Here is a 25,292-nt window from a genome sequence, read left to right as displayed (position 1 = left end):
TGAGCAGAAGCTAGTACAATTTCATATTTGTTGACAAAATCCTACTACATTCTATTGAAAATGAACTTTTCTCATGGTAAAACTACTATAACAAGTTTAAAACTCTAAATTCTTCAAGAGTTTCTACTTCAATGAGATAATAATAATATGCTAATCTCTACGAGAAAATAATAAAACCTATATCTCTTTGAAGAGGATTGCTGCAGCTAAATAAGGATTTCAAAGCTAACATACACAACTAAGAGCTGAACGACCAGATGTGACCACTTTCTGGCAAAATCTGAAGAGTAACTTCTCATGGTGTCCAGATCTTCACTGCAAAACCAAACCGAGTATATGACTGGCTGGGGGGTAACAAGCCAGCCCATCGCCAATGTTTCTTCCATCACCAAATCACCATCTTCTGTCCAGCTTAATGCAAGAGATAACGAATTTGTACCCTCGAATGATGGTTCCTTCCAGTCACTGATCTTCCAAAGTACTCAAATCCTCCTGTGGATATTATGAATTGAAAAAAGTTAAGAAAGTTTCATCACCACGGAAGAAATAGAGACAAAACTAACTGTTAACCTAAAGCCAAAACCAGCTCAGTTTCACATATAAGAGGCTGCAATTCGAATAAATGCCCCAGAGTCGTGATCTGAACAAAGCCCCTGATGAAACCATAAATATTACCTTGGTTTACCTTTGATGATGAGGTGAAGATGGCTGATCTGGAGAAGACCGTTGCCCAGACACTGCATGAAATCTTTGATCCTCAAATGCTCCCCTTTGTCGATTTCCCTCACCTGGCTGAGGCTGTTCATTTGCACCTGAGAAACCTGCTGGACCCAGAGACCCAAACTCAAGCTGTTCTCCATGTGAACCATAACTAGCATTGTGGTCAAATGGATACAGCATTACAACAGGGGATCCACCCGGTCCATTTGAAGTCACTCCACTTCGGTTCATTGCTGTTAATGGATACATGCCATATGCCACATTAGGAGGGCCACTATGGCTTGAGTTTCCATGCAACTGACCATTTTGGGACAGATAAGAAGGAACAGAATCATGTCTATGTGAGCTCCATGATCTGTCTGCCCGGCTATCACTGGATGCCAACCGATCCACTCTTGAGTTTGATTTCTCAGATTGGCTGCGGTTATAATTGCGCCCAGCAGCACGCGATTTTGGATTCATAATCCAATTCCCCTCTCTGTCAACATGGTTATCGTTTCTCTCGTAGTTGTAATTGCCCCTTCTTGTATTAGATGAGTGTCGATCCCTAACTGAAACCTTCTGAAGCCACATCAAATTGCAAACGTAAAATACCCAATTGAAATACACTCAATTAGAAAAGATCTTGCACTCAGAACAGAGGAACAAATACTAAACGGAAAAAAACACAAAATCAAGCTACCTTCCAGTGGAAAGAAAAGTGATCTGTGTGTGAAATTTATGGCCATAATAAAGGCAAAATGTCACTTTAACCATCCTCAACATCAACTCAAAAGCATGGAAAAGTAAAACAGAATTGAGATTTCACTTTTCACAAACATCTCCCGTGGAACAAGTGACAAGGATAATCCTGTCTCCCACTAATAAAAGAGGCATCTGAGCACCATTCTTTATACTAATGCTTGAACATTATGTGAAACAGACACAGTGAAAACATTGAGTTGCATTAATAAATTTATAGAAAAGATACAACGAGCGAGCACAAATAAGAAGTTCAGAAACAAGAGAGTTCCATATTTATTGTTCATAGATGTTCATAGTTCTCTATAACATCCATGATGAAGAATGGACCTTGGGCCTAACTCAACCCTAGAAACGAGCTCATTAGGTGAAGATTTGCCCAAGATCATATAAGGATACCAAGTACCCCATCCACAATTAATGTGAGACAACCACCCTCTCCCCGCACACACACTCAAGACTGGACATCAGGTGAGGATGTGAGGATGTGACTCTGATATCACGTTAAGAAATGGACTTTGGACCTAATTCAACTCCAAAAACTAGCTCATGAGGTGAGGATTTCCCAAGACCATCTACAGAGACCAACTACCCCATTCACAACCAATGTGACACTCTAGCACCCTCCTAATACTATCAGTTAAAGAAACATAATAGAGAGATATAGAGATAAAATTTAACAATGTATAAGTTTCATGAATCAACTACTTACAGGATTTGGCAGGTATGTCCCTGTCCCGCTACGGAATCTTGGTATCTCATCAACATAACGCTGAAACACACTAGGAGGTCTATTAGAAGCCGACTGTAGGGGTGCAATGGGCAATACACGAGGACCGTAGCTCATCAGCTGAGTAACGAGGTTCATGTTGGCTGAATGAGGTCTTCCAGGACCATCCCACGGGAAACGACCCTGTAAATATCCAGGTGGAACCATTACTGGAGAAGGATGAGCAAGTGGTTCGGGATGTCTAGGGTTTTGGCAAAATCTTCCATATTGCAAGTTTTGCCAATGACTAGCAAAGTCACTATTAAGTATATCTGGCTTGTGTTCATCTGGTGGCTCCATAGAAGTAGCCCCTCTAAAAGAACTGGACGGAGTTAAATCTTCAGAGTGGTCAAGTCCCTCAGACGTATCAAAGTTCTGACCTGAATCACTGTGATCTACGCATTCTTCTCCTCCTAAATGGCTTGTTGAAGAATCAGTAGTTCCTGCCTCATGTGGAATATCATATATTGGAAGCATCGTGAGAAATGGAACTGGTGGCCCAGTGGGATAAAATGCAATAACCCCAGAATTATCAGTCATTCTTTGCCGAGAACCAGGCCGAATAAGCATTGGTGCAATGGGCATCATTGGGTCCGAGCCACTTTTCTGAGCAATTTCATGTTCAGGCACATGCCTTGCAAGGTGCATGGAAATAACAGAATGAGGAGGTCCTTGGTTTCTATCAGCCATTTCAGTAACCACATTTGACACAGAATTCCAATCCTGATCATCATCCTCAGCTTGATCTGACACGTGGTCAGACATCATCTTACCTTTCCCATAGCCAGTAGTTGGCTCTGCAGCGCCTGTTTTCTTTCCCCGCCTTTCCCTTGATGACTTAGTGCTTTTAGCAGAAGACCCATCCCAAGAACTCTCAGAAGAGGTTTTACTTCTCATAGAACTACTATGAGCACTGGATGAGAACCTGGAACTTGCCATCCTTTCTTCAGCATAAATGTCATTCAGCCTGCTATCCTGAAAGTGAATATTATCAGAATGTTCTTCCCTAATTGGCCCACGTTTTTCCTTCATATACGTCTGCTGAGATCCCAGAGGGTTGCCAGAGCCACTAACCCAAGATGAAGGAACAAAGTTAAAACCTGAATGTATAGACTGTTGCTTAAAATCAGATTCAAGTGTCTCATAATTTCCATTTTCTGGGTCAAATCCAACACTGGAACCAGCATCTTGATCTTGCCAGAAATCATTTTCTGCCTCGCCTGAGTTCATCTCCATAGAGCTAAAATTTTCATTATTGCGGTCAACTGGATCTTCAGAAGTTGGATTCAACCCAAGGCCTGGGAAGTACTGGTTGAAATGGGGTGAAATCAAACCATGCGGAAATTGCATGTTCGAAAATGCAGGATCCATAAATGGAATATTAGTGGGAACTCCTGGCATATTTCGTTGATTATACCCCATAGAAGTCAGAAATGAAGGAGAGATAGGAAAAGGTAATTGAGCTGACGCCCAGTTAAAAGGGAAATGAACTTGCCCATTAAATCCATGCATTGAAGTAGACGCCATCATATTCACAAGATCTTGCTCTTCCTGATGCATCCCTTGTGTCCCGCCAGTGGATGATAGCTCTTCATTCAGAACATCGATGCTTGATTCTCGGTGAAAGCTAACGTTAGATTCACTGACAGGGTCATGACTCTGATGGGATGGAATGTGTCTTGGCATGTTATCATTTAATGATCGACCACTCTGACCTGCTACATTTTCAGATCCTTGGTTCCTCTTATAACTGCTGTCCTGTCTCAACAGAGTGGGTTGTGTTTTTGCAGTCTCTGTAGCTCTCCCACGCCTTCCTTGAGTGTTACTGTCATCATAGGTGTCCGTAAGCTCAGGACTAGACCGTGTTCTTGCAAAAACAAACCTACCCTGGATATCATTCGCTATTTGATCAGATTTTGATTCTCTCTGAATTTTGTCAGTATGTGAAACCTGAGAGGAAGTGGTTTCCTTCTGCGCTTGATCAGAAACCCTTGAGTTGCTCAAATTGCCATGGCTTTTTTGGTTTTTAGTATAAGAGGACACAGAAAAATCATTCATACTAGAGAAGGTTCCAGAAGAATGATTACCATGCTGAGAAGAAACATTCGGTGGATTGGCTCCCTCCACCTTACTCACCTTTTTTCCACTTGTGTTGACCCTAAAATTCTTCGAAGCCAGTATGTCACCTGGCGTTGACAATCTTAGGCGTGACAATTCGGCCTCTGGGGCATCAGGCCTTTGGCCACTGCCATGTCTGTCCCATGTATTTATAAAAAACTGATTTACTTCATAAATTAGATTTTCTTTGGGGCAGTTCAATAATCTTGCCAGCTTTTTGGCACCAAATCCAAACGCACTCCGTACCCTATAAAAGTTGCCTGCCAGAATAATAATCAGATCAATATGAAGTATCAAGAAGCAATGAGGTGAAGAACATGTCATAACCAAATCATTTGAAACAATGCAGTTACTTTCTATTAAGCAGTTACCATACAAGGCTGTGCCTCAAGAATTTCCCTCACTCAAAACTTCTTACTAGTCAAAGAAAGTTTAGCTACGACAGTACAAAAACAAACAAGAAGAAGAAGATACCCAGTGTAATCCCACAAGTGGAACAACGACAATTAACAATTGAATTGTAACTTTCTGTTCTTCTAGCGCACCAACATGCATCATGTAAAAAACAGTAGAGGCAGACCCCCTTTTCTCTGATATGGTTAAAAGTTTAAACCCACCGCCAAGGAGTCTACCAGCCCTTGCCCTTTTGCAACCTACTCAAACCCCAAACCTCAAGATCATTAGGTGGAGGGTGTTTTCCACTAGGTTATCCCTCACTTGTCAGTGGTGACTGAAATTAAGCATCAGAACCTTAAATATATAGTTAAATTCAGCATCAAATTTGTAAATAAAACTCACGGAGAAATATTGAGAACTGCAACTAAATATAAGTAAATGCTCATGATCAAAGACCTCTGTAAGTATGGCCTAGGGTGAATGGAAATTAATGAAATCTAAGTTGCTCGGAATCGGGAGCTGGTGTCCGATACGGGAGCAGATCCACAGGTCGGATCCTCCATGTTCTAAATTTTAAGATCTGGGGTACAGATACGGGTGCAGGGATTCATCTAAAATAATTCAAATACTTAAAAATAGAGTTATATGTCTAAATTATGAGACGTTTTGTGGAAAACATACAAAGTATTATGACGAAAAAATATTAATCCAAAAGAAAGTGATATAAGGAAAAGGACTAACAGAGAAATTTTTATACAAGGTACTCCACTTTCTTCAATTTTACCTTAACTGTTGTTTCGATTATAACCCGAACCTTCTCCGCTAATTTTGGTCAAAGTACCCAAAATTGGTTGACCAAATCCGGCATGGCTCCCACACCTTTCTAGTCGATGTGGGTGCGGCACCGAACGTGAAGAGCCCAAACAACTTAGAATGAAATTAATGACATCAAAGCTTATAGTGTCATTACTAGTTTTAGAATACGCGTCTAGTGAGTGTTCCTTCTATTAGTAAGAATAAAGTTCTAAATAACATAAATAATATTTAAAAGATGTACTTGCACAATATTATAAAATTTTACAAACTGCAAATGATAAATGTTAATTATGTTTTGAGGGTTTGTTCCACTTAGGTGATTCTTCCTTCATTTTGTTCTACTTGCTTCACAAAAGCATAATAGAAGAAGCATTTGATGGAAAGGTAAAAAAAAGTCTTCACTTTTACATGAGCACTTAAATGTGCGGATTGCATGAAGATTTCATGTTAGTTGTACAGAATTTGTGTGTAATAGTTTATCCACATTTTACTCATTTTATGAGTGCTAAAACTTATATCCATGTTCTATTAATTACCTTAGTAATCACATAGGCATCTGAAGTCGACAACTATTAACCGTCCTTATAAATGTTTAGCGGTTGTTATCTTCTTCTACCTATGATTTCTTTCTAAATTACTTTATTTACACGCGATCAATTACACAAGTACTTCATTTTCCTATTTCTAATCCTTATTTGTACAAAATGTTAGTAGCTTCTTTTTCCCTTTTAAGATAGATTTCATGTTAGAAAAAATTAACATTTAGAGGATAAAAAAGCGAACAACATATCACAAAGGGCCTTTTTAATACTCTCTCCGTTTCAAAAAGAATGACCTACTTTCCTTTTTAGTCCGTTTCAAAAAGAATGACCCCTTTCCTTTTTTTGGCAATACTTTAATTTCAATTTTCCATATGGCATGTTTAGGACCACAAGATTAAAGGGCATTTTGGTACATTTGACATAACTTTAATTTAAGGCCACAAGATTCAAAAGTCTTCTTTATTTTCTTAAAATTTGTGCCAAGTCAAAGTAGGTCATTCTTTTTTAAACGGAGGGAGTATAATATTATTAGTGAACAGAAATATTCAAATTTCAAGTACCTTTACTCACACTACGACCAAGGTTGTTGTTTATTCGTAAAGGATCTATCACATTAAAATGTTTAGATACAAATGGTTGCCCTTGGTTTTCCTGCCCACCAGGAAAAACAGCATAGACGGAGCTACAGGCATCAAGAAACAATTTACTGAGAAGCAATTCCCCACCATCTTTGCGAGGAGGTTCCGCTGTAACACGAACAACAAAATTAAGCAATTAAATCAACTCACGCCAAACTACAGGAAATCAAAAACACAAAAGGACTCGACAAATGTTCATTACCAGTTACATCAGGAAGTGAACTAATTGGCACAGGACCCCATAAACTAACACAAAAGTTGTCCCAATCAAAGTTGCTGAAGAACTCCAAGAAGCGGTAAAGGACCTATGTATAAATTGAAAACAACACAAAATAAGAAATAAAACCAGTAAAACAGAAGAATAAACAAAGAAGTGAAAGCAACATGCACCTCAAGAGGCCCAGCAAAGGAATTGTTGAACACATGAAATATGTAAAGAACTAAGGTTTCCAAGGCATAAGTTGAAATGAGACCGTGATGAGCACCCAGTATACGGCTCTCATAATAACACCAAGCCTTAATCAAGATAATGCTGCGCTTGAATAGATGATTCTGGTTTATCAGGTGATCAACCTACAAAAAGAAAAACATGTACAGTAAAGTGTTCATGCTCCTTTACTAAGAACTCGTTATTCTCAACTAGTTCCATTTAGGAAAAGTAATTACTTAGCACCGTGTTAACCCTATGGCTGTATCATCAAACAGCAGACCTTGTTATAGCATAAGAAACTACACACCTCCTCCAGGAAACAAAGGGTACATAGACCCCCTAGCTGATTGAAAGATATGTCAACCACGATATTTTCAACTAAACATTTTATTAACTTCACCTGCAGACACAAAAGAAAAAGAGAACAATGAGAGGGACTCATGGATAATAGAATCAATAAGATACTGGTGCATATGAGAGAACTACAAAATTCAACTATATAACCAACATTAGCAACTACTAACCTTATTAAGCTACCCAAGTAGTTAAAGATGATTGATTATTCAAATTGAAGTATTAGCTAGCTTGCTTGCTTGATTTCCTTTTTTATTTTTTAAAACAGAGTATTAGCTACAAAATCAAATAACATTTCCTTCCTCAAGCAACTCCACTCGACACTATAATCCCTAGTGGCTAATGCACCATGCTTGGTCCACATTACTAGTGCAAATGGAGGATATTCCTCACAAATTGCAAGAAGTTACTGAATGAACATACTCCAACCAGAAAAGTCTCAAAAAGTTCTATAGATAGCCTCAGGAGCTCCAAAAACGATATAGCCAATTATCAGTAAATCTGATTGATAAGATCCAAACCCAAAGGGTCAAGTAACTGCAGAAACAGACCAAAGAAGTTTTCTATGGAGAACTTATAGATCCACTTCAGAGTTCCTGACAGATCCTCAGACAGAAGAGAGAAAAATGTCTGTCTAAGCGCTATAGTAAAATAACACTGTAGTGAATTTCAACTGTAATCATTCCTAAAAGCAACGCCAATAGAATTAAAAAAGCACAGAAAGTACTCTCTCCATTTCAATTTGTATGTCTTACTTTCCTTTTTAGTTTGTTAAAACAAAATGTCACTTTCTATATTTAGTAATTCTTTATACTCAACATGCTACCTGACATATTTAAGACCACAAGATTCGAACGGCATTTTGACACATTACACACATCTTTAATTTAGGACCACAAAATTAGAAAGTCTCCTTTATTTACTTAAAACTTTGTGTCAAGTCAAACTAAGAAAAACAAATTGAAACGGAGGAAATATAACATTTATTGACCTTGGGAACGAGCATTATACCAAATCAAACTACAGACATAGAACTAATTACATGAAAAAATTCCCCATATTCTCAAAATAGGCTCTCAATATATTTCTTCTGGCCGAATACATTATGCAAACAGAATATATGATTATACCATTACAACTCCAATTAAATATCAGAAAAAAAGAAGAATAAAGGGAACAGATGTATATTAAATGCCAGGTGCAACATCCAATAGGAACATTTACAAGAACACTTTTTTAACCGTGGAGTTCGGGTCAGCTTGCGCACGTTGACAAATTTACGAGATACCTGCTACCTCCCATTAGCAATAGGTACCAGGAATTTTGTCCAAGGCTAGGACATATGGGAAGAAATCACCCAGTGTTATTGTCTTTTTGTCTCTGTTGGAATTTGAACCTGAGACCTCATTGTTTCCGAAAACACATTTCATTGACCACTAGGCAACACCCTTGGGTGCTGCACAAGAACACTTTTAAACTGAGATGATTTTGCAGAACCTATATGTGGTGCATAACAAACATGAAATATACTGGCAAGCGATCTGATAAATAAGTAACTCTTGAAAGTTGAAACATTGTAATAACCCAGATTTTAATAAGCGGTAAGTGGGTAATTAGCCATTATTATTATTGTTAATTAATATAATTAAAGTGGGCAAGACAAAGGGCAAAAACCCTCTCCTCTTATATTTGTGGTTGCACATTCTAATAAGGGAGTAAAAAGTAGGGTAAATAGTTTCTTAAGTTTTCAAAAGCAGCAACTTCTTCAAGGGAGTAGAAAAGAAAAGAATTTGGGCAATTGATCTCTTTACTCTTGGAAGAGAGCGAGCCAACAGCGTAGAATAACATTAGCCAGTAACACTCACCAGCGAAACTTCATATTTATAAGGTACGCATATTGTTCCTACTACTTTAGCGTGAAAACTGTGCACACAAAGAGTATTTCGGAAGATTGGTCCTAATGGAGTTAACGAGATAGAGTGGAAGCTATTGATTAGTTAATGATTGTTTTTTATGATGTAATGATTGAGCAATAAGTAGAGAGAGAAAAGGGATCATATTCATGTTGTGGGACTCCTTATTTTGTATTGTAATTAATTGATTTTAGATATGTTAACGTCCTGAACGTGAAAACAAAAGTACTTGTTGTACAACTTTGCAAATTCTTTACATTAGTGGAGTTTTGAATACGCATTTAAGAGTTTCTTATAATGTTTGTGGCTAATGAGATCAAATGGTTAGGTAACTAATTTGTATGAGATTATTATTGAGAAATTAGGTTGGATAGAGATAATTTTTAATTCATCGCTTAAGGTATGAGATACTAAGGTTTAGCTTTTAACTAGAAGGTTAGGAGTATTGAGACTTGACATCGGCTAGCATAATTGACATCGTTAAGTAATATTTTTATTAGAATGAAATCACTCGAGGTTGTTTGGTTGGTGTACTACGCATTGCAAGGTTGAGGAACTTGTCATTCGCGAGGTAAGTAAGACTCTAAACTTTGGGTGCCTGCTTTTCAAATTTGTTTTTAAGATATATTTATATCTGCCTGGTCCATGTGTTGGGACGAGCGTGTGCTTGGCAGAATCGACGGTCTTCAAGGCCGGACACATATACTTTATGCTTAAGAATACTAATACTCCTTTTATAAATTATTTTGTGATGTGATATGATTGTGTACTGTGAGATTGGGGCATTGTGTATGCTTCCTAATTTCGTTGGGGCATCGTGTATGCTTGCTTTGAGCATTGTGTATGCCTTCCTTAGCATTGTGTATGCTTTTTGATTTGATATGGGACATTGTGTATGTTTCCCGGGTATTATGTATACTCTTGATATTTGGCACATTGTGTATGTGGCCCGGAACTTCTGGTGTTGGGTAATTACTTTGATTTCAAATGGTGATAAATACTTGGTATAAATTGTGTTGTGATATATAGTTTCTGAGGAATGATTGTTGGTCTCGTTGGGCATCTTATTATGATATACTTCCTGTGTGTAATAACGATACGTTCTTGGTGTGATTGTATTTTCTAATACTTGTCCCAGGAGTACTTAAAGTAGCGAGCTGAGGACCTAACTGGGTTATATTTATATAGCTCACTCCTTACTTGCATACCTACAAATACGGTTGCGGAGAGAGAGCTTGTGGCTGACGATCTTTACGTGTGGATTCTATTGCTAAGGTGAACCTTCGCATTGTTCGTGGAGGCTGTCATCCAACTTTAGTTATTTTTAGCTTATATTTCTTTTTGTTGGGTTGCATGCCCGAAAGCTGAACTCATGTAACTTTGTTTAGATGCTCCATGGTCTAGTGTAGGGTTTGGGTTAGAGATTTGTTACTTAAACTACTGTTATTTTCGTAAATCGTTACGCGATATCTTGCTGGATCATTACTTTGTGTTTAATGATTATTTCGTGCATTTGAAGTTGTACACATTTTTATCTCAGTGTTGTATGCATTGTGAATGTGTGGAAAGTTGGTTCTCCCAACAAGTGTTGTTAGCGGGAGCCAGTCACGCCCATGAGGTTTTTGAGACGTGACAAAGTTGGTATCAGAGCCTAGGTTGTAGGTCCCGGGTCATGGAGCAGTGTTTAGTAGGTTCTTGTTCATTAGTATGTAGGCGCCCATACTTATGAACTTGGGGCTACAAAACATCTAGGAAGTTTTCCTTTTTCATTCATTATTCGTGTCTTGAGTTGAATTTAGTCTTAACCTTTAAACATTGTTCGCAGATGGTTAAGAGACGTGGTTCTTCCTCTACTAGTCAATTTAACGCACCTACTGGACATGGTTCTACCCGTGGTGGTGGTCAAGTTGGGTCTCATCCAACCAGACCTCGAACTAGGGCACAGACTAATCCTCAGCATGGAGTTAGGAGTGGGGGCCAGCCCCAAGTTATGGCTCCTGAGCAAGTACAGGACCAGGTTGATCATGATACTCCAGCTACAGCACCTGTTGTTGTACCTACTGTTACATTGCCTGCCGACGTTGTGGTAAGAATGTTGAATGTACTGGAGGCATTGGTGCCTAATCAGGGTCGAACTCCAACTCCTCAGGCTACTTTGCAGACGCAAGCACAAGTTCAGTTGAATGTTGCAACTTCTCAGGCACCTCAACCAGTTGATCATTCGATTACAACTGTAGGGCTACCCAAAGATCTTAAGAATTTCATGGATCTTAAGCCACCGGAGTTTGATGCTACACCATCTTCTGTTGAGCCTCAAAAGTTTTTAGATTGATACGAGAAAATACTTACTACCTTGGGATTAAAGTATGAAGTATAAGACTGTTAATGGAATGAAAGGAACAATACTTCTCATTGATTGGAGACCGAGTATATATAAATACAATACAAAAAAGAGATAAACTAAGAAAAGGATAATACTTATCTATATACAAGAGTCCTAAAGAGAAGGAACTACTAAATTTGAAATTTAAAAAATAGGAGTTGATTTTATCCTTTATTACGCCCCCGCAAGTTGGTAGTGTCAACAACACCCAACTTGGAAAATTGTTGTACAAAAGTGGCGTGGCTTTGGGAAGTGGTTTTGTGAGTATGTCAGCCACTTGATCAGCTGAGTGAACATGATGTACTTCAATATCTTTGTTCTGGACCTGTTCACGAACAAAGTAGAAATCAATGGCTACATGCTGAATCCTACTATGGAAAACTGGATTGGAACAAATGTAAGTGGTGCTTATGTTGTCAAAGAAAAACTGCGGAACCCCCTTAAGTGAAAGACGAAGTTCGTGAAAAAGATTTGCGAGCCAGTTGGTTTCTGCAACAGCAGTAGCCACACCTCTGTACTCAGCTTCTGTAGAAGATCGAGAGACTGAGCATTGTTTCTTTGAGGACCAGGAAATTGGTGTGCTACCCATGAAAATAACATATCCAGATGTAGAGGTGCGATCTTCTGGATCACCAGCCCAATCCGAATCAAAATAAACAACCAGACGCGAATCTGGAGCTTTTGCGATCGTATACCATATTGGCAGGTGTGATGAAGATAACGAAGTAATCGTTTGACTGCTTTCCAGTGACAGTGACGTAGATTGTGCATAAATTGAGAAAGCTTGCTAACTGTGAAGGCAATATCAGGACGTGTAAAGGATAAGTAGTGCAACTTTCCAATTACCCGTCGATAAATATTACCATCAGTTAGAGGATCATTCACCGAAGCTGTCAAAGTGGTAGTGGAAGTCATAGGTGTAGGTGCTCCTTTACAACCTATCATGCCAACGTCATCTAAAAGATCCATAATATACTTGTGCTGAGATAAAAAAAGACCATCAGTAGAAGAGATAACCTCAACACCCAAAAATGGAGTTGTCCAAGGTCTTTCAAAGAGAAGCGATTGGAAAGACCATCTATTATATGACGAACCCCCCGAATCTGATTTCCAGTGATGATTATATCATCCACATAGAAAAGAACATAGACAGTGAACCCAAATTTATGCAAAATAAATAAAGAAGAGTCAGATTGAGACTTGGCGAACCCAACAGTTAACAAATAATTTTTGAGCTCGGTGTACCATGCTCAGGGAGCATGTTTCAAGCCATAGATCGCTTTGTTCAGCTTGCAGACATCGATGGAGAGGTTTCGATCTTAAAAGCCTGGTGGCTGCCTCATATACACTTCTTCCTCAATACGTCCTTGTAGGAAGGCATTATTTACATCAATCTGATGGATAGGCCAGTTGTACTGTGTCGCAATAGTAAGCACCAACCGAACAGTTACTGGTTTGACTACCGGGCTAAAAGTCGAATCGTAGTCTAATCCCGAACGCTGGGTAAATCCCTTTGAAACAAGCCGAGCTTTGTACCTGTCAATGGAACCATCAAATTTATGTTTTATACGAAACAACCACTTGCAGTCAACCACATTCATCGAAGGAGCAGCTGGAACCAAATCCCATGTATGATTCCTAACAAGGGCATCAAATTCAGCTTTCATGGCTTCTGTCCGCTTGTTTATATGTACGAGGAACAAATGGCAAGGAAAGTTGATGCTAACACTAAACTGCTTGGGTTTGAGGTTATTTGTTTTGGAGCGTGTGAGCATGGGATGAGTTGAAGTGGTCACCACAGGTGAAGGAATGGACGGAATCAAAGCAAGTGTGCTCTGAGAAGGGTTGTCATTGGGTGATTGAGAAGGCGGGCTAGGGGACTGGACAGTAGAAGGAAGTGGCATCAATGAGGTGTTTGGTTGTGGACGATTTTTGCGTTGATAGGTGATTAATGGTTTGGATGATGGTGGTGGTTGAGTATTATCAGGTGGGGGTGGAATTGCAGGTGGCAACAAAGAAGAATATAAATTTTGAGAATTACCTGATGCAGCGGAGACGCCTTCTGGTGTGGCAGACGTTGAGCTGGGTAGTGGAGACTGCACGGGCAGAGCATCTGGGAGTGGATGACAAGAGTCTGAACTTGATGGTTTATGATTCAAAGGTTGAACATCAGAACAAATTTCCCAGGCAATATTATCGCTCTGTTTGAGTTTTAAATTGGAAAACATATTCTGAAAAGGATAGGTATCTTCCAAAAACAGAACATCCCTTGATAAGTATAATTTATTCCTGACGGGATCAAAACATCGGTGGCAATAATGTTTATTAGAAAATCCTAAATACACACAGGGATTAGATCTTGGCTCTAATTTATTTTTGCCATATGGTTTGAGCCATGGGTAGCATAAACAACCAAAAACTTCAAGGGATTCATACTTTGGAGACTCTTGAAATAGAATTTCACAGGGATATTTATTTTGTAAATTTAGAGTTGTTAGACGATTTATAAGGTAAACTGCTTGGTGACAGGCAAAACTCCAAAATATCGGGGGCAATGAGGCTTGGTGCAGCAAGGTTTTGGCCGTCTCAATAACAAGTCTGTGACAGCGTTCAACTAGTGCAACTCTTTGGGGTGTGTAGGGAGGGGTCACTAAGTGTTCAATACCATGACTTTTGAGATATGATGATAAACCTTGAAATTCACCACCACCGTCTGTATAGAGAGAGAATTTTGGTTTGAAACCGTCGCTCATTTAAGGGATGTAAAGCTTGAAAGACATCAAGATCTTCCTTTTTTGATTTTATAGTGAACAACCACATGTATTTCGAGTAATGGTCAACAAATAAGACATAATATCGCTTGTTATCGGTTGACAAAACAGGAGAGGGCCCCCATAAATCGCTATAAATAATTTGCAATGGTCGTTTACATTGCAATGAATTTTCAGAAAAAGGTAACCTGTGCATTTTATTAGAATAACACGAATTACAAATTGAATTGGTTCTAGAATGTGAAACTGAAAGAGAGAACTGATGCAAAATCCTATTTAAAATTCGATGACTAGGATGACCTAAACACCGATACCACAGGTGTAGAGGAATGACAACATTGCATTGTGGTAAATGATGCTCACTGCCCGACGGCCACTCATACAACCCATCTCTATTCTGCCCGCGAAATAGAGGCAGCCCTGTACTCAGATCCTTCACAAGATAAGAAAAAGGAAAAAATTCAATGGAGGTGTGGTTATCACAACAAAATTTAGAAACAGAAATAAGGTTATTTTTTATATCATGAGAGCATAAGGTATTGAGAAGCTTAAATTGCTTATTTGATACACTTATGTTGGTGTTACCGGTATGAGATATTGGAATGCTGCTACCATTTCCCATTGCTATCTCCTCTGGACCGTGTAGTTTTGCACATCAGTGAAGTTTTGAACATCTGCGGCCATATGATGAGTGGCGCTAGTATCAACAATCCAAGGAGCCTCTTGAATTGAAAGCCGAGCAGCATAGTTTGCTCGGGCTTGTAGGTGATTGTGTGATCGGGTTCTGCAGACTTTGGCAGAATGACCAGGACGATCACACAACTGGCACTTCAGAGTGTTGTCATATCGTCGTTGTTGGTTATTTTTTCCGCTATGCCATGGCTGGTTGGTGTTGGGGAAATTTGCACTGGGACGCCTGTTGGAGTTGTTGTTTCCTTGGCGAGGATACGTGTTTGAGTTGTTTCCTTGGCGAGGATACGTGTTTGTTTTCTGCGCAATAGCAGCAGTAATTGGTGATGATAATGGTTTCTTTGCTTCTTCATGTTTTATAAAAAGTTCATGATCAAGCAACTTTTCATAAAGTTCTGGATAAGAGATAGTAGAGTCTCTTGCACAGATCGCAGCAGATATTTCACGAAATTCTGGGCCAAGTCCAGTGAGGATTTTGACAATCAGTTCCTCTTCAGACACAGGAGCTCCAGCAGTGGCAAGTTCATCACAGAGAGATTGAACTTGGTGTAGATAATCAGCTACGGAAAGGGCTTCTTTCGAGAGACGAGCAAGACGATCACGCAAACTAAAGATTCTTGTTTGCGATTTGTTGGCATAGGCAGTGTGCAAAGCATCCCAAGCAGCCTTGGCGGTGGATGCAGCGGCAACTGTAGCAGCAAGTGTAGGATCAACTGAGGCCAAGATGGCGTTTTGAATAAGCTGATCTTGGCGATACCATGAAACAAATTCAGGATTTTCGACTTCCTGATTATTTTGAGTGACTCTGAGGGTAGGGACAGGGCAAGAACCGTTGAGATGGCCATAAATGTTGTGACCACGCATAAGCATGGACACTTGTGCTTTCCAGAGGGAAAAATTGTGGCTGCCAGTTAGTTTGATTGGTAACTGGATGATAGAATTGAACTAGACAATTGTGGTGTTGGCATCTGAATTTGTTACAGTTATGTTTGTGGCTATTTTGATGGGAAGAGCAGGAGGGATCAAAAGAATTATACTCGTGAGAGTTAATTGATACCATATGAAGTATAAGACTGTTAATGGAATGAAAAGAACGATACTTCTCATTGATTGTAGACTGAGTATATATAAATACAATACAACAAAGAGATAAACTAAGAAAAGGATAATACTTATCTATATACAAGTGTCCTAAAGAGAATGAACTACTAAATTTGAAATTTAAAAAGTAGGAGTTGATTTTATCATTTATTATAAAGGAGACTCGTGGTGTAGAATTTACCACTTTTCTGTTCTCAGGGTCTCCCGAGGCATGGTGGACTTCCGTTTTGAAGGGCAGACAAGCAAGGCTACCACTGATCACTTAGTCAGAGTCAGCTATGTTCTTGGATAGATTTATTCCTTGAGCAAACAAGATGACATGAGATGCCAGTTTAACGAGTTACAACAGAGATCCATGACAGTCACTGAGTACGAAGCTAAGTTTACTGAGTTGTCCAGGTATGCTCCATCTTTAGTTGCAGATCAGAGGGAGAAAGTAAGACGATTTGTGGATGGACTTGAGGTTCGTTATCGTGGTCCAGTGATACGCGATGTGCGTAATGGGTCCTATTCTGAGGTGTTTGACACTACTCTCCGTTCTGAGTCCTATTATGAGATGGAAAGGATTAATCGAGAAAACAAAAAGGCACGTAATTCAGGTGTATTTAGTGGTGCTCAATCTAGGGGTAATAGTAGTTTATATTATAGGTAATCCAGGCTTACGCAGTCAGAGTCCATGGGACAGTATTTGAGGAACAATTATTCAGCTAGACAGGGCGAACAACAGATGCAGAGGAAGGGTAACAGTTCTTATCAGTCAAGCCAGCATCCGTGGTGTTCCAATTGTGGTAGAAATCACAGTGCTCGTTGTTACAGAACAAATAGGGCTTGTTACGGAACAAATAGGGACATATTGCTAAGTTTTGTCCTAAGGGAGATTCTGGGACTAGTCAAGCTACTACTCTGGTGCAATGGAATGTTACAGGAGCACAAGCCCAAGCTCAGACAGTTAGAGTTGCTCCACAGGGTGCTTATGGACAAAATCGACAGGGTGCGCAGGTTGCTCAAACAGGGGGTGGACCACCCAGATTCTTCGCTATGGCTAGACAGGACAGCGAGGCACCTGATGCGGTAGTCACAGGTATTATATTGTTAGTTCTCATGAGAGAAATATTCTCTTATTGATCTTTGCTCTACGTACTTGTTTGTATCCCCATCTATTGTTTTTTTCTTAGAAAGAAGAGTTGAGACTCTAATGGTGCTATATATGGTTATGACCCAAGCGGTGGACACTTTATTAGTGGATAGAGTTTATGGATGTTGTGTGATATTTGTTTAGCGCGGACACCATATAGTTGATTTGCTTGTCTAGGTTTGACTTTGATGTGATTATGGATATGATCTGATTGACATTTTTTTTTATGCTTTGATTGATTTTGATAAGCTTATACCCACCTTTAGTGTAGAAAGGTACGACTTTGTGACTGAAGAAAAGATAATAGTTTATGTAGGGTACATCGAATGGTTGGTCATGGGTGTTTGGATTTTATTGCTACTGTTCATGATGCACGAGCTGAAAATATTATTATTGACAGTGTTCTTATTGTTCGAGAAATTGTTGGTGTGTTTTCAGATTATTTGCCCGAGCTACCTAGGTTGTTCAAAAAGCATCTTATTTTTCACTTGTCCATGCGAGTTAGATTTTCCCACTCATTTGACATTTCTTGTATGACTTTTGTCACGTTCGAGGACGAACGTTATTTTTAGTGGGGGAGAATGTAATAATCCAGATTTTAATGAGGGGTAAGTGGGTAATTAGCCATTATTATTATTGTTAATTAATATAATTAAAATAGGCAAGACAAAAGACAAAAACCCTCCAAAAGACAAAAAACCTCTCCTCTTACATTTGGGGCTGCACATTCTAATGAGGAAGTAAAAGGTAGGGTAAACAGTTTCTTAAGTTTTCAAAAGCAACAACTTCTTCAAGGGAGTAGAAAAGAAAAGAATTAGGGCAATTGATCTCTTTACTCTTGGAAGAGAGCGAGCCAACGGCGTAGAATAACATTAGCCAGTAACACTCACCTGCGAAACTTCATATTTATAAGGTATGCATCTTTTTCCTAATTCTTTAGCGTGAAAACTGTGCACACAAAGAGTATTTCGGAAGATTGGTCCTAATTGAGTTGACGAGATAAAGTGGAAGCTATTGATTAGTTAATGATTGTTTTTTATGATGTAATGATTGAGCAATAAGTAGAGAGAGAAAAGGGATCATATTCATGTTGTGGGACTCCTGATTTTGTATTGTAATTAATTGATTTTAGATATGTTAACTTCCTGAACGTGAAAACAAAAGTACTTATTGTACAACTTTGCAAATTCTTTGCATTAGTGGAGTTTTGAATAAGCATTTAAGAGTTTCTTATAATGTTTGTGGCTAATGAGATCAAATGGTTAGGTAACTAATTTGTATGAGATTATTATTGAGAAATTAGGTTGGATAGAGATAATTTTTAATTCATCACTTAAGTTATGAGATACTAAGGTTTAGCTTTAAACTAAAAGGTTAGGAGTATTGAGACTTGATATCGGCTAGCACAATTGGCATCGTTAAGTAATATTTTTATTAGATTGAAATCATTGGAGGTTGTTTGGTTGGTGTACTACGCATTGCAAGGTTGAGGAACTTGTCATTCGCGAGGTAAGTAAGACTTTAAACTTTGGGTGCTTGCTTTCAAATTTGTTTTTAAGATATATTTATATCTGCCCGGTCCATGTGTTGGGACGAGCGTGTGCTTGGCAAAATCGACGGTCTTCAAGGCCAGACACATATACTTTATGCTTAAGAATACTAATACTCCTTTTATAAATTATTTCGTGATGTGATATGATTGTGTACTGTGAGATTGGGGCATTGTGTATGCTTCCTAATTTCGTTGGGGCATCGTGTATGCTTCCTTTGAGCATTGTGTATGCTTTTTTATTTGATATGGGACATTGTGTATGTTTCCCGGGTATTGTGTATACTCTTGATATTTGGCACATTGTGTATGTGGCCCGGAACTTCTGGTGTTGGGTAATTACTTTGATTTCAAATGGTGATAAATACTTGGTATAAATTGTGTTGAGATATATAGTTTCCGAGGAATGATTGTTGGTCTCGTTGGACATCTTATTATGATATACTTCCTGTGTGTAATAATGATACGTTCTTGGTGTTGTTGTATTTTCTAATACTTGTCCCAGGAGTACTTAAAGTAGCGAGCCGAGGATCTTACTGGGTTATATTTATATAGCTCACTCCTTACTTGCATACCTGCAGATACGGTTGCGGAGAGAGACTTGTGGCTAATGATCTTTATGTGTGGATTCTGTTGCTAAGGTGAACCTTCGCATTGTTCGTGGAGGCTGTCATCCAGCTTTAGTTATTTTTAGCTTATATTTCTTTTTGTTGGGTTGCATGCCCGAAAGCTGAACTCATGTAACTTTGTTCAGATGCTCCATGGTCTAGTGTGGGGTTTGGGTTAGAGATTTGTTACCTAAACTACTGTTGTTTTCGTAAATCGTTACGCGATATCTTGCTGGATCATTACTTTGCGTTTAATCATTATTTCGTGCATTTGAATTTGTACACATTTTTATCTCAGTGTTGTATGCATTGTGAATGTGTGGAAAGTTGGTTCTCCCAACAAGTGTTGTTAGCGGGAGCCAGTCACGCCCATGAGGTTTTGGGGATGTGACAAATATATAATCCCACAAAGTCCCAAATTATCTTAATGCACAATATCAAATGTTAACACCATCGGATTCTATGATTTTTTGTTTAAGAGCATTGAAAGGAAACTTAATATAGAATTGACACGGTTTCTGGAATATAACTCTGCTCTGACAACTATAGTCAAATACAACCATACTTTTAATGTGCTTTATCTCCCTTTAATGCTAATTACGATCTAGTCTCAAGTAAAGTGAGAAAAATATTTCGTTACTTTTGCAACTCTAATAAACAGAATCAAATGAGTGTCAATTTTTCAAAGGAATAGTTCCTTCTTTTTTTAGTAAGGTAGGAATAGTTCCATCTATGATGATTAAAAATAAATACAACAGATGATGGTAAGTAAAACAAACAGATATGGTAACACAATTTCTTTTTTTTTTTTTTGGATGGATAAGGTAACATTGACTAAAACCACAGGATAAAACCATAACAATTGACCAACAAGATATCGTAACATTGACCAAAACCACAAGATAAAACCACTAGAATTGACCAACAAGTTAAAACCACAACAATTGACCAACAAGATATGGTAACATAGACCAAAACCACAAGATAAAACCATTGCATAAACCATAGAAATAAGAGACTAGATAGTGCATGCTTTCTTTCATCAAAATAAAAAGGAAAGCAATTCTCTGAAAAGCCAAATGGGAAAAAGTTCCAAAATATTGACCAAAAAAATAGTAACAAAAGCAAATCTTTGAATGTTTTGCTTTCAAAAATTCAACATCAAATATCAAAGTATAGTTAGCATGAACGACCAATATCTTTACACAACTAGAGATAGAATCCCAAGCAAAAGGACAAGTGAAATTCGAGCCCCGAATAAAACCAACAGAAGATGATCATGGTACCATCTTGTTTTGAGAATTTTAAATACCTGAAGTAAACTCCTTATATTTAAAATATACTCCTAAAACATTGTCCATCCTATCTTTTTTTATTTGATAACCTATATTTTCTTTTTATTTAAGGAACATTCTCCATCCTATCAGATGTCACAAATTGTTAAACACCATTTAACTCCTAAAGAAGCCAGCCACGACTACCTACTCTCTCTAATAGGCACCAATGGAGAAGATTAAGAATATGTGCATGCAAACCTCAAGGAAAAGGGGGTTTAGAAAAAGGACTTACTTCTGCTTGAATGTACTGAACCTCCTTTACATGAAATTCAGCATTTTCCTTTTTCTCCTCCTTCTCTAGCATATCACGAACCTGATGAGCCCATGTATCTTTTAAACTTTGGTTATTACTGAACGCAGTCAAATCAATGTCCCCGTCGGGAAGATAAGTCTTCAAGGGTACTGAGCCAAATGTAAAAACCTGGAAAATGTGAAGTGGTTAAAGAAATTACAAGCAAAATGCCAAAAGACAACACATAAAAAGGGATGGAACATTTGCTCCTTTTGTTTTCTCTCTTTTTGTGTTTGGATAAGTAAGTAGAACAAAGTAATCACTTCTTTAGAGAAGGAAGACTTGCAACAACAAAAGAAATAGCACAGTTAAATGTACAAGTCATGCACACTTATCCTGAGGACTCATTTCACCCAAAAAAATAGTCAATACTTATACTCATATCTGACATAGAACAACATTTTTTGACATATCAAAGGTATGTGACAATTAGAACGATGATTCGACTCTTTAGGGGGAAAACGATTACAATACCATAAACCAGCTAAAAGTATAACCAGCTCACATTGTACTCTCTTCACCCATCTCCACCAATACCCACACTCTACCTCTCTTCCATTTTCACACTTCATAACTCATTGGCCTTCATAACATCCCCAACTATCCCCTATTGCACGAAAAGGGGAACCTATAGTTTGTTTGATAGACCCGGACATGTTTTCTATTGGTTCCCTGCCCCCTATCAATGTGAATGGATTTTTAGACTAAAACCTTCGCCCACCTCTCCCTCAGTGAGGAAATAGTAGTAGCAGCAGTCTCCCACTAATTCAAGGTATTCCTATCCAACTTTTGTATCTAACACCCTCTTTACTTCTCGCAAATAAAAGAAAAATAGAAATACCCACCTCATAATAACATTATCTATGACAAGAAAATCCCAACATTTAACCAAATCTCTTAGTTACCCACCTGTTGTATATTCAATGCAGAGCTCTAGAATACAGAATAAAGATCACTAATTTCAACAAGATATACATCATTTCAGAAGTTTACAACACACCACTGAAGTTCCTAATGCATTGAGAAAAAGGGAATTCATTGGTCCTTCTTTGTAAAGGTAAGTGACTCATCTCACAGAGAACTAGCAAAATATTACATAACATAACAACAGCAAATTCCAACAATGTTGCAATGTAACCAAAATTTTGTAACATCAAAACAACCTGACATGGGAAGCACTTCATGATAAGCCGCTGCACGTAATCAGCAACAGCATTTCTGCGCTCCTCGGATGGTTGGTTGGGTTTGATGCAGGCAATGAGCTCTGCAGTCCTTTCCTCGGCCTTTGCCCATCTCTCAGAGTCAAGGACTCCGATCACGGGTCCTGCATTTGGCACTAACCCATTCGGCAATAGCCCACTTGGCTCTGCCCATTCCTCATGTTCGCCCATACAATACTACTTGTACAACACAACTACAAAAGCTCTTTTCTGTTTTCGACAACTTCACCAATAAAAATCCAACCTTTTTTCACCAGCTACCCTCTAAATGCTGCTAAAAAGTTTTCTAACTAATCTTTTTACTCAAACTAACAACCCCTTTATCAAGTATATCATACATAAGCTAAATCTAAATTACAAATAAAACCCCAGCAAAGCAAGGCCAATTCCTGAATTTTGCATAACCATAAATTACCAAGAAGGATGTTAATAGCACTAGATAGTTTTTACCTACTCTTATATATCAACTCAAAAAAAAAAAGGAAAAAACTAATAAACCACAAAAAAAACACCTTCACCCAAAAAAAAAAAAATAATAATAAATTAAAACCAAAAGGAACCCTAAAAGGGACTCTTGATCAAAGGATTAAAACCGAAAAGGATACCCCTAAAACATAACTTCTGAGAAATCAAGAAAGTCCTGAGATACAACCAAATGACAAATCAAGAAAACTTTTCTTGATTTTTATATCAGATAAAGACAGAATTTTTCATTGGGAATAAAAGGGGGTCTTGAAAATCCAGATGAAAAATAGAAATGGGAAAGATATATATGATAAATAGGAGAAAAAAAAAAAAAAATGGTGTTTCTGAAAGAAGAAAGGGGAAGCGTAAAGGGGTGTATGTGTATGTGTATGTGTGAGAATGGGAAGCACAGATTGAAGTGTGTGTTGTGTGTGAGAGAGAGAGAAATAGGAATTGAAGAAAGAGAGAGGAATTGAATTGGTTTTGACGATGTAGAAAACAACACCACTCCACAATTGGGCAAAGGAGAACAGGAGATTTGTTTTTATACTTTCTTTGTTCATCTTTTTTTGCCCCCTTTTATCCTCCTTTTCACTGTTCAAAAAATAAAATGAAACGAAGAATAATGGGTTTAAACCGTGAAAACAGTTTTTGTAAAAATGTATATGTATGATGAATTTGTGTTTAATAGATTTGTATGGTCCTATCTTTCAAGAACTTTGTGTTTGTAGTAAGAGTCTTAATGTATTCAACTATTCTTTAAATAGAATTAAAAGTGATGGATGATGTAAATTTTAAGTAAATAACGGCTTTTGAATAGTATAAAATCACAAGAAAAGAGAATTATTAGTATAGTTAATGCTCTTTTAATCTAATATAAGTTTTTCTTGAAATGATATAACAAATAGAATTATACTCATTCATTATATTAAATTTAATATTTTATTCTATTTGTGATTTAGTTACTCACATTTGTCTAATATTATCTTGTGATATTCGCTCCATATTTTATTAACCAATTAATCGTAATACTTATTTAAAGACAAGATAAAAGAAAAATCGGGAGAGACATCTTAGTAATTTTTTTGCTTCTAGATTATTTGACAAACTTCAAATATGACTCATAATAATCCCTCCCCCACCCCAACTAGACCAAAATATTAATAAAAATATAAATAATAAATTAATTTTCGAAACTTTCTTTATTGAGCTGGCTATACATACATGCTTTCAGCGATTCATGTGGCATCATTGAATAAAAATCTACAGAGCACTAAGCACTCTTATTGACAATTTTTTACTCGAACAATATCAAATTTCCTCAAATTTCATTCAGAATAAATTGTTAATCTCTTCTCCTTTTACGAAGTACAAAATCAATTAATAAATTGTATGAACTTAATTAATCAAACAATAATACTATATACATGAAATTATTCAGCATAATCAATTTGTCTAATTAACTCCCTTACGATGATCAATAAATTCAATTTGAATGGGTATATCGAAACTCTATTAGTCTTTCTTTTTTGGTATTTTATTACTATATAATTTGGGAAGCAAATATCACACGTGCATCTACACTTAAATCCATTTTGGGCCAACAATCTAGAGGTGAAACACAGTGCCCTATATTGTGGGCCTTGGCTATGGGCCTCAGCTTTAGCCTCTAACCAACCCCTGCTCAATTTCTACATTTTTATTTTTTATTTTTTATTTTTTTGGTGTGTGTATTTCTTTTTTCTATTTTAAATTTAAAATAGTGTTACTACCTTATTATCACGTACTATCCTATTATGTTTAAAGTTTATGAACATTGGAATAGTCAAGTGATTTTCTTAATTAATATGTTACATTGTACTGAAATTTTAAAACTAGAAATGTGTTTGTATTTAAAAATTAGAAATGTGTTTGTATATCAATAGTTTAATTTTGCAAAACAAATTATTCATCTTCTTGTTAGTTAAAAATTTATTATGTGTAGGAGAGTTAAATCAACAAAATACATTAAGAATCAGTCTTAGCGGTGAGATTCATAAGGTGGTCCAAGGTCGTGATTTGCTTTTATTCTTGTGTTATGTTTGACCATTGAATCATTACGTGTTCCACTTGTTTTTTCAAAATATGTAGGCCAAGAATTTGAATAGCCTATGTTTGAGAACATATATATTGTGTTTTAAAGAAAAAAAAAAAAAAGAAGTGAAAATTCAGTTAGTATCCTTTTATATAAATCTATAGTCGATATATGTAGAACTGTTAAAATAAATTTGGTTCGTGAAATTAGCCCAATCTAATATGCGGGAT

General features: G+C 37.5%; 1 protein-coding gene across 2 annotated transcripts; it reads right to left on the bottom strand.

The window, feature by feature from the left end:
* LOC107839316 lies at positions 1-23,560 on the bottom strand. 2 transcript variants are annotated; one of them, XM_016682749.2, is made up of 9 exons: positions 22,467-23,560; positions 21,244-21,432; positions 7,478-7,570; positions 7,131-7,313; positions 6,943-7,045; positions 6,663-6,848; positions 2,174-4,608; positions 686-1,278; positions 1-492 (listed from the first exon to the last, which is right to left on the bottom strand). In XM_016682749.2, the coding sequence occupies exons 1-9, from the start codon at positions 22,692-22,694 to the stop codon at positions 483-485; spliced, it is 4,020 nt and encodes a 1,339-aa protein (XP_016538235.1). In that variant the 5' UTR covers positions 22,695-23,560; the 3' UTR covers positions 1-482. The 2 variants fall into 2 exon arrangements, with proteins under 2 accessions (XP_016538235.1, XP_016538234.1); XM_016682748.2 differs by having other exon boundaries at positions 686-1,281; positions 22,467-23,558.
* Between the last annotated feature and the right edge of the window lie 1,732 nt (positions 23,561-25,292).

This window comes from Capsicum annuum, chromosome 8 (assembly GCF_002878395.1).
Source record: "Capsicum annuum cultivar UCD-10X-F1 chromosome 8, UCD10Xv1.1, whole genome shotgun sequence".
NCBI lineage: Eukaryota > Viridiplantae > Streptophyta > Magnoliopsida > Solanales > Solanaceae > Capsicum > Capsicum annuum.
The sequence above is the reverse complement of the archived record's forward strand: the minus strand, read 5'-3'. Positions and strand labels throughout refer to the sequence as shown.

Bases quoted from the DNA above. Each gene is read 5' to 3' on its own strand.
- LOC107839316 (XM_016682748.2), bottom strand. From the start codon at position 22,694: ATGGGCGAACATGAGGAATGGGCAGAGCCAAGTGGGCTATTGCCGAAT. The intron at 7,314-7,477 runs GTGTGTAGTTTC...TTCTTTTTGTAG, and splicing joins CCCTTTGTTTCCTGGAGGAG to GTTGATCACCTGATAAACCA. The intron at 6,849-6,942 runs GTAATGAACATT...TTCGTGTTACAG, and splicing joins TTCACTTCCTGATGTAACTG to CGGAACCTCCTCGCAAAGAT.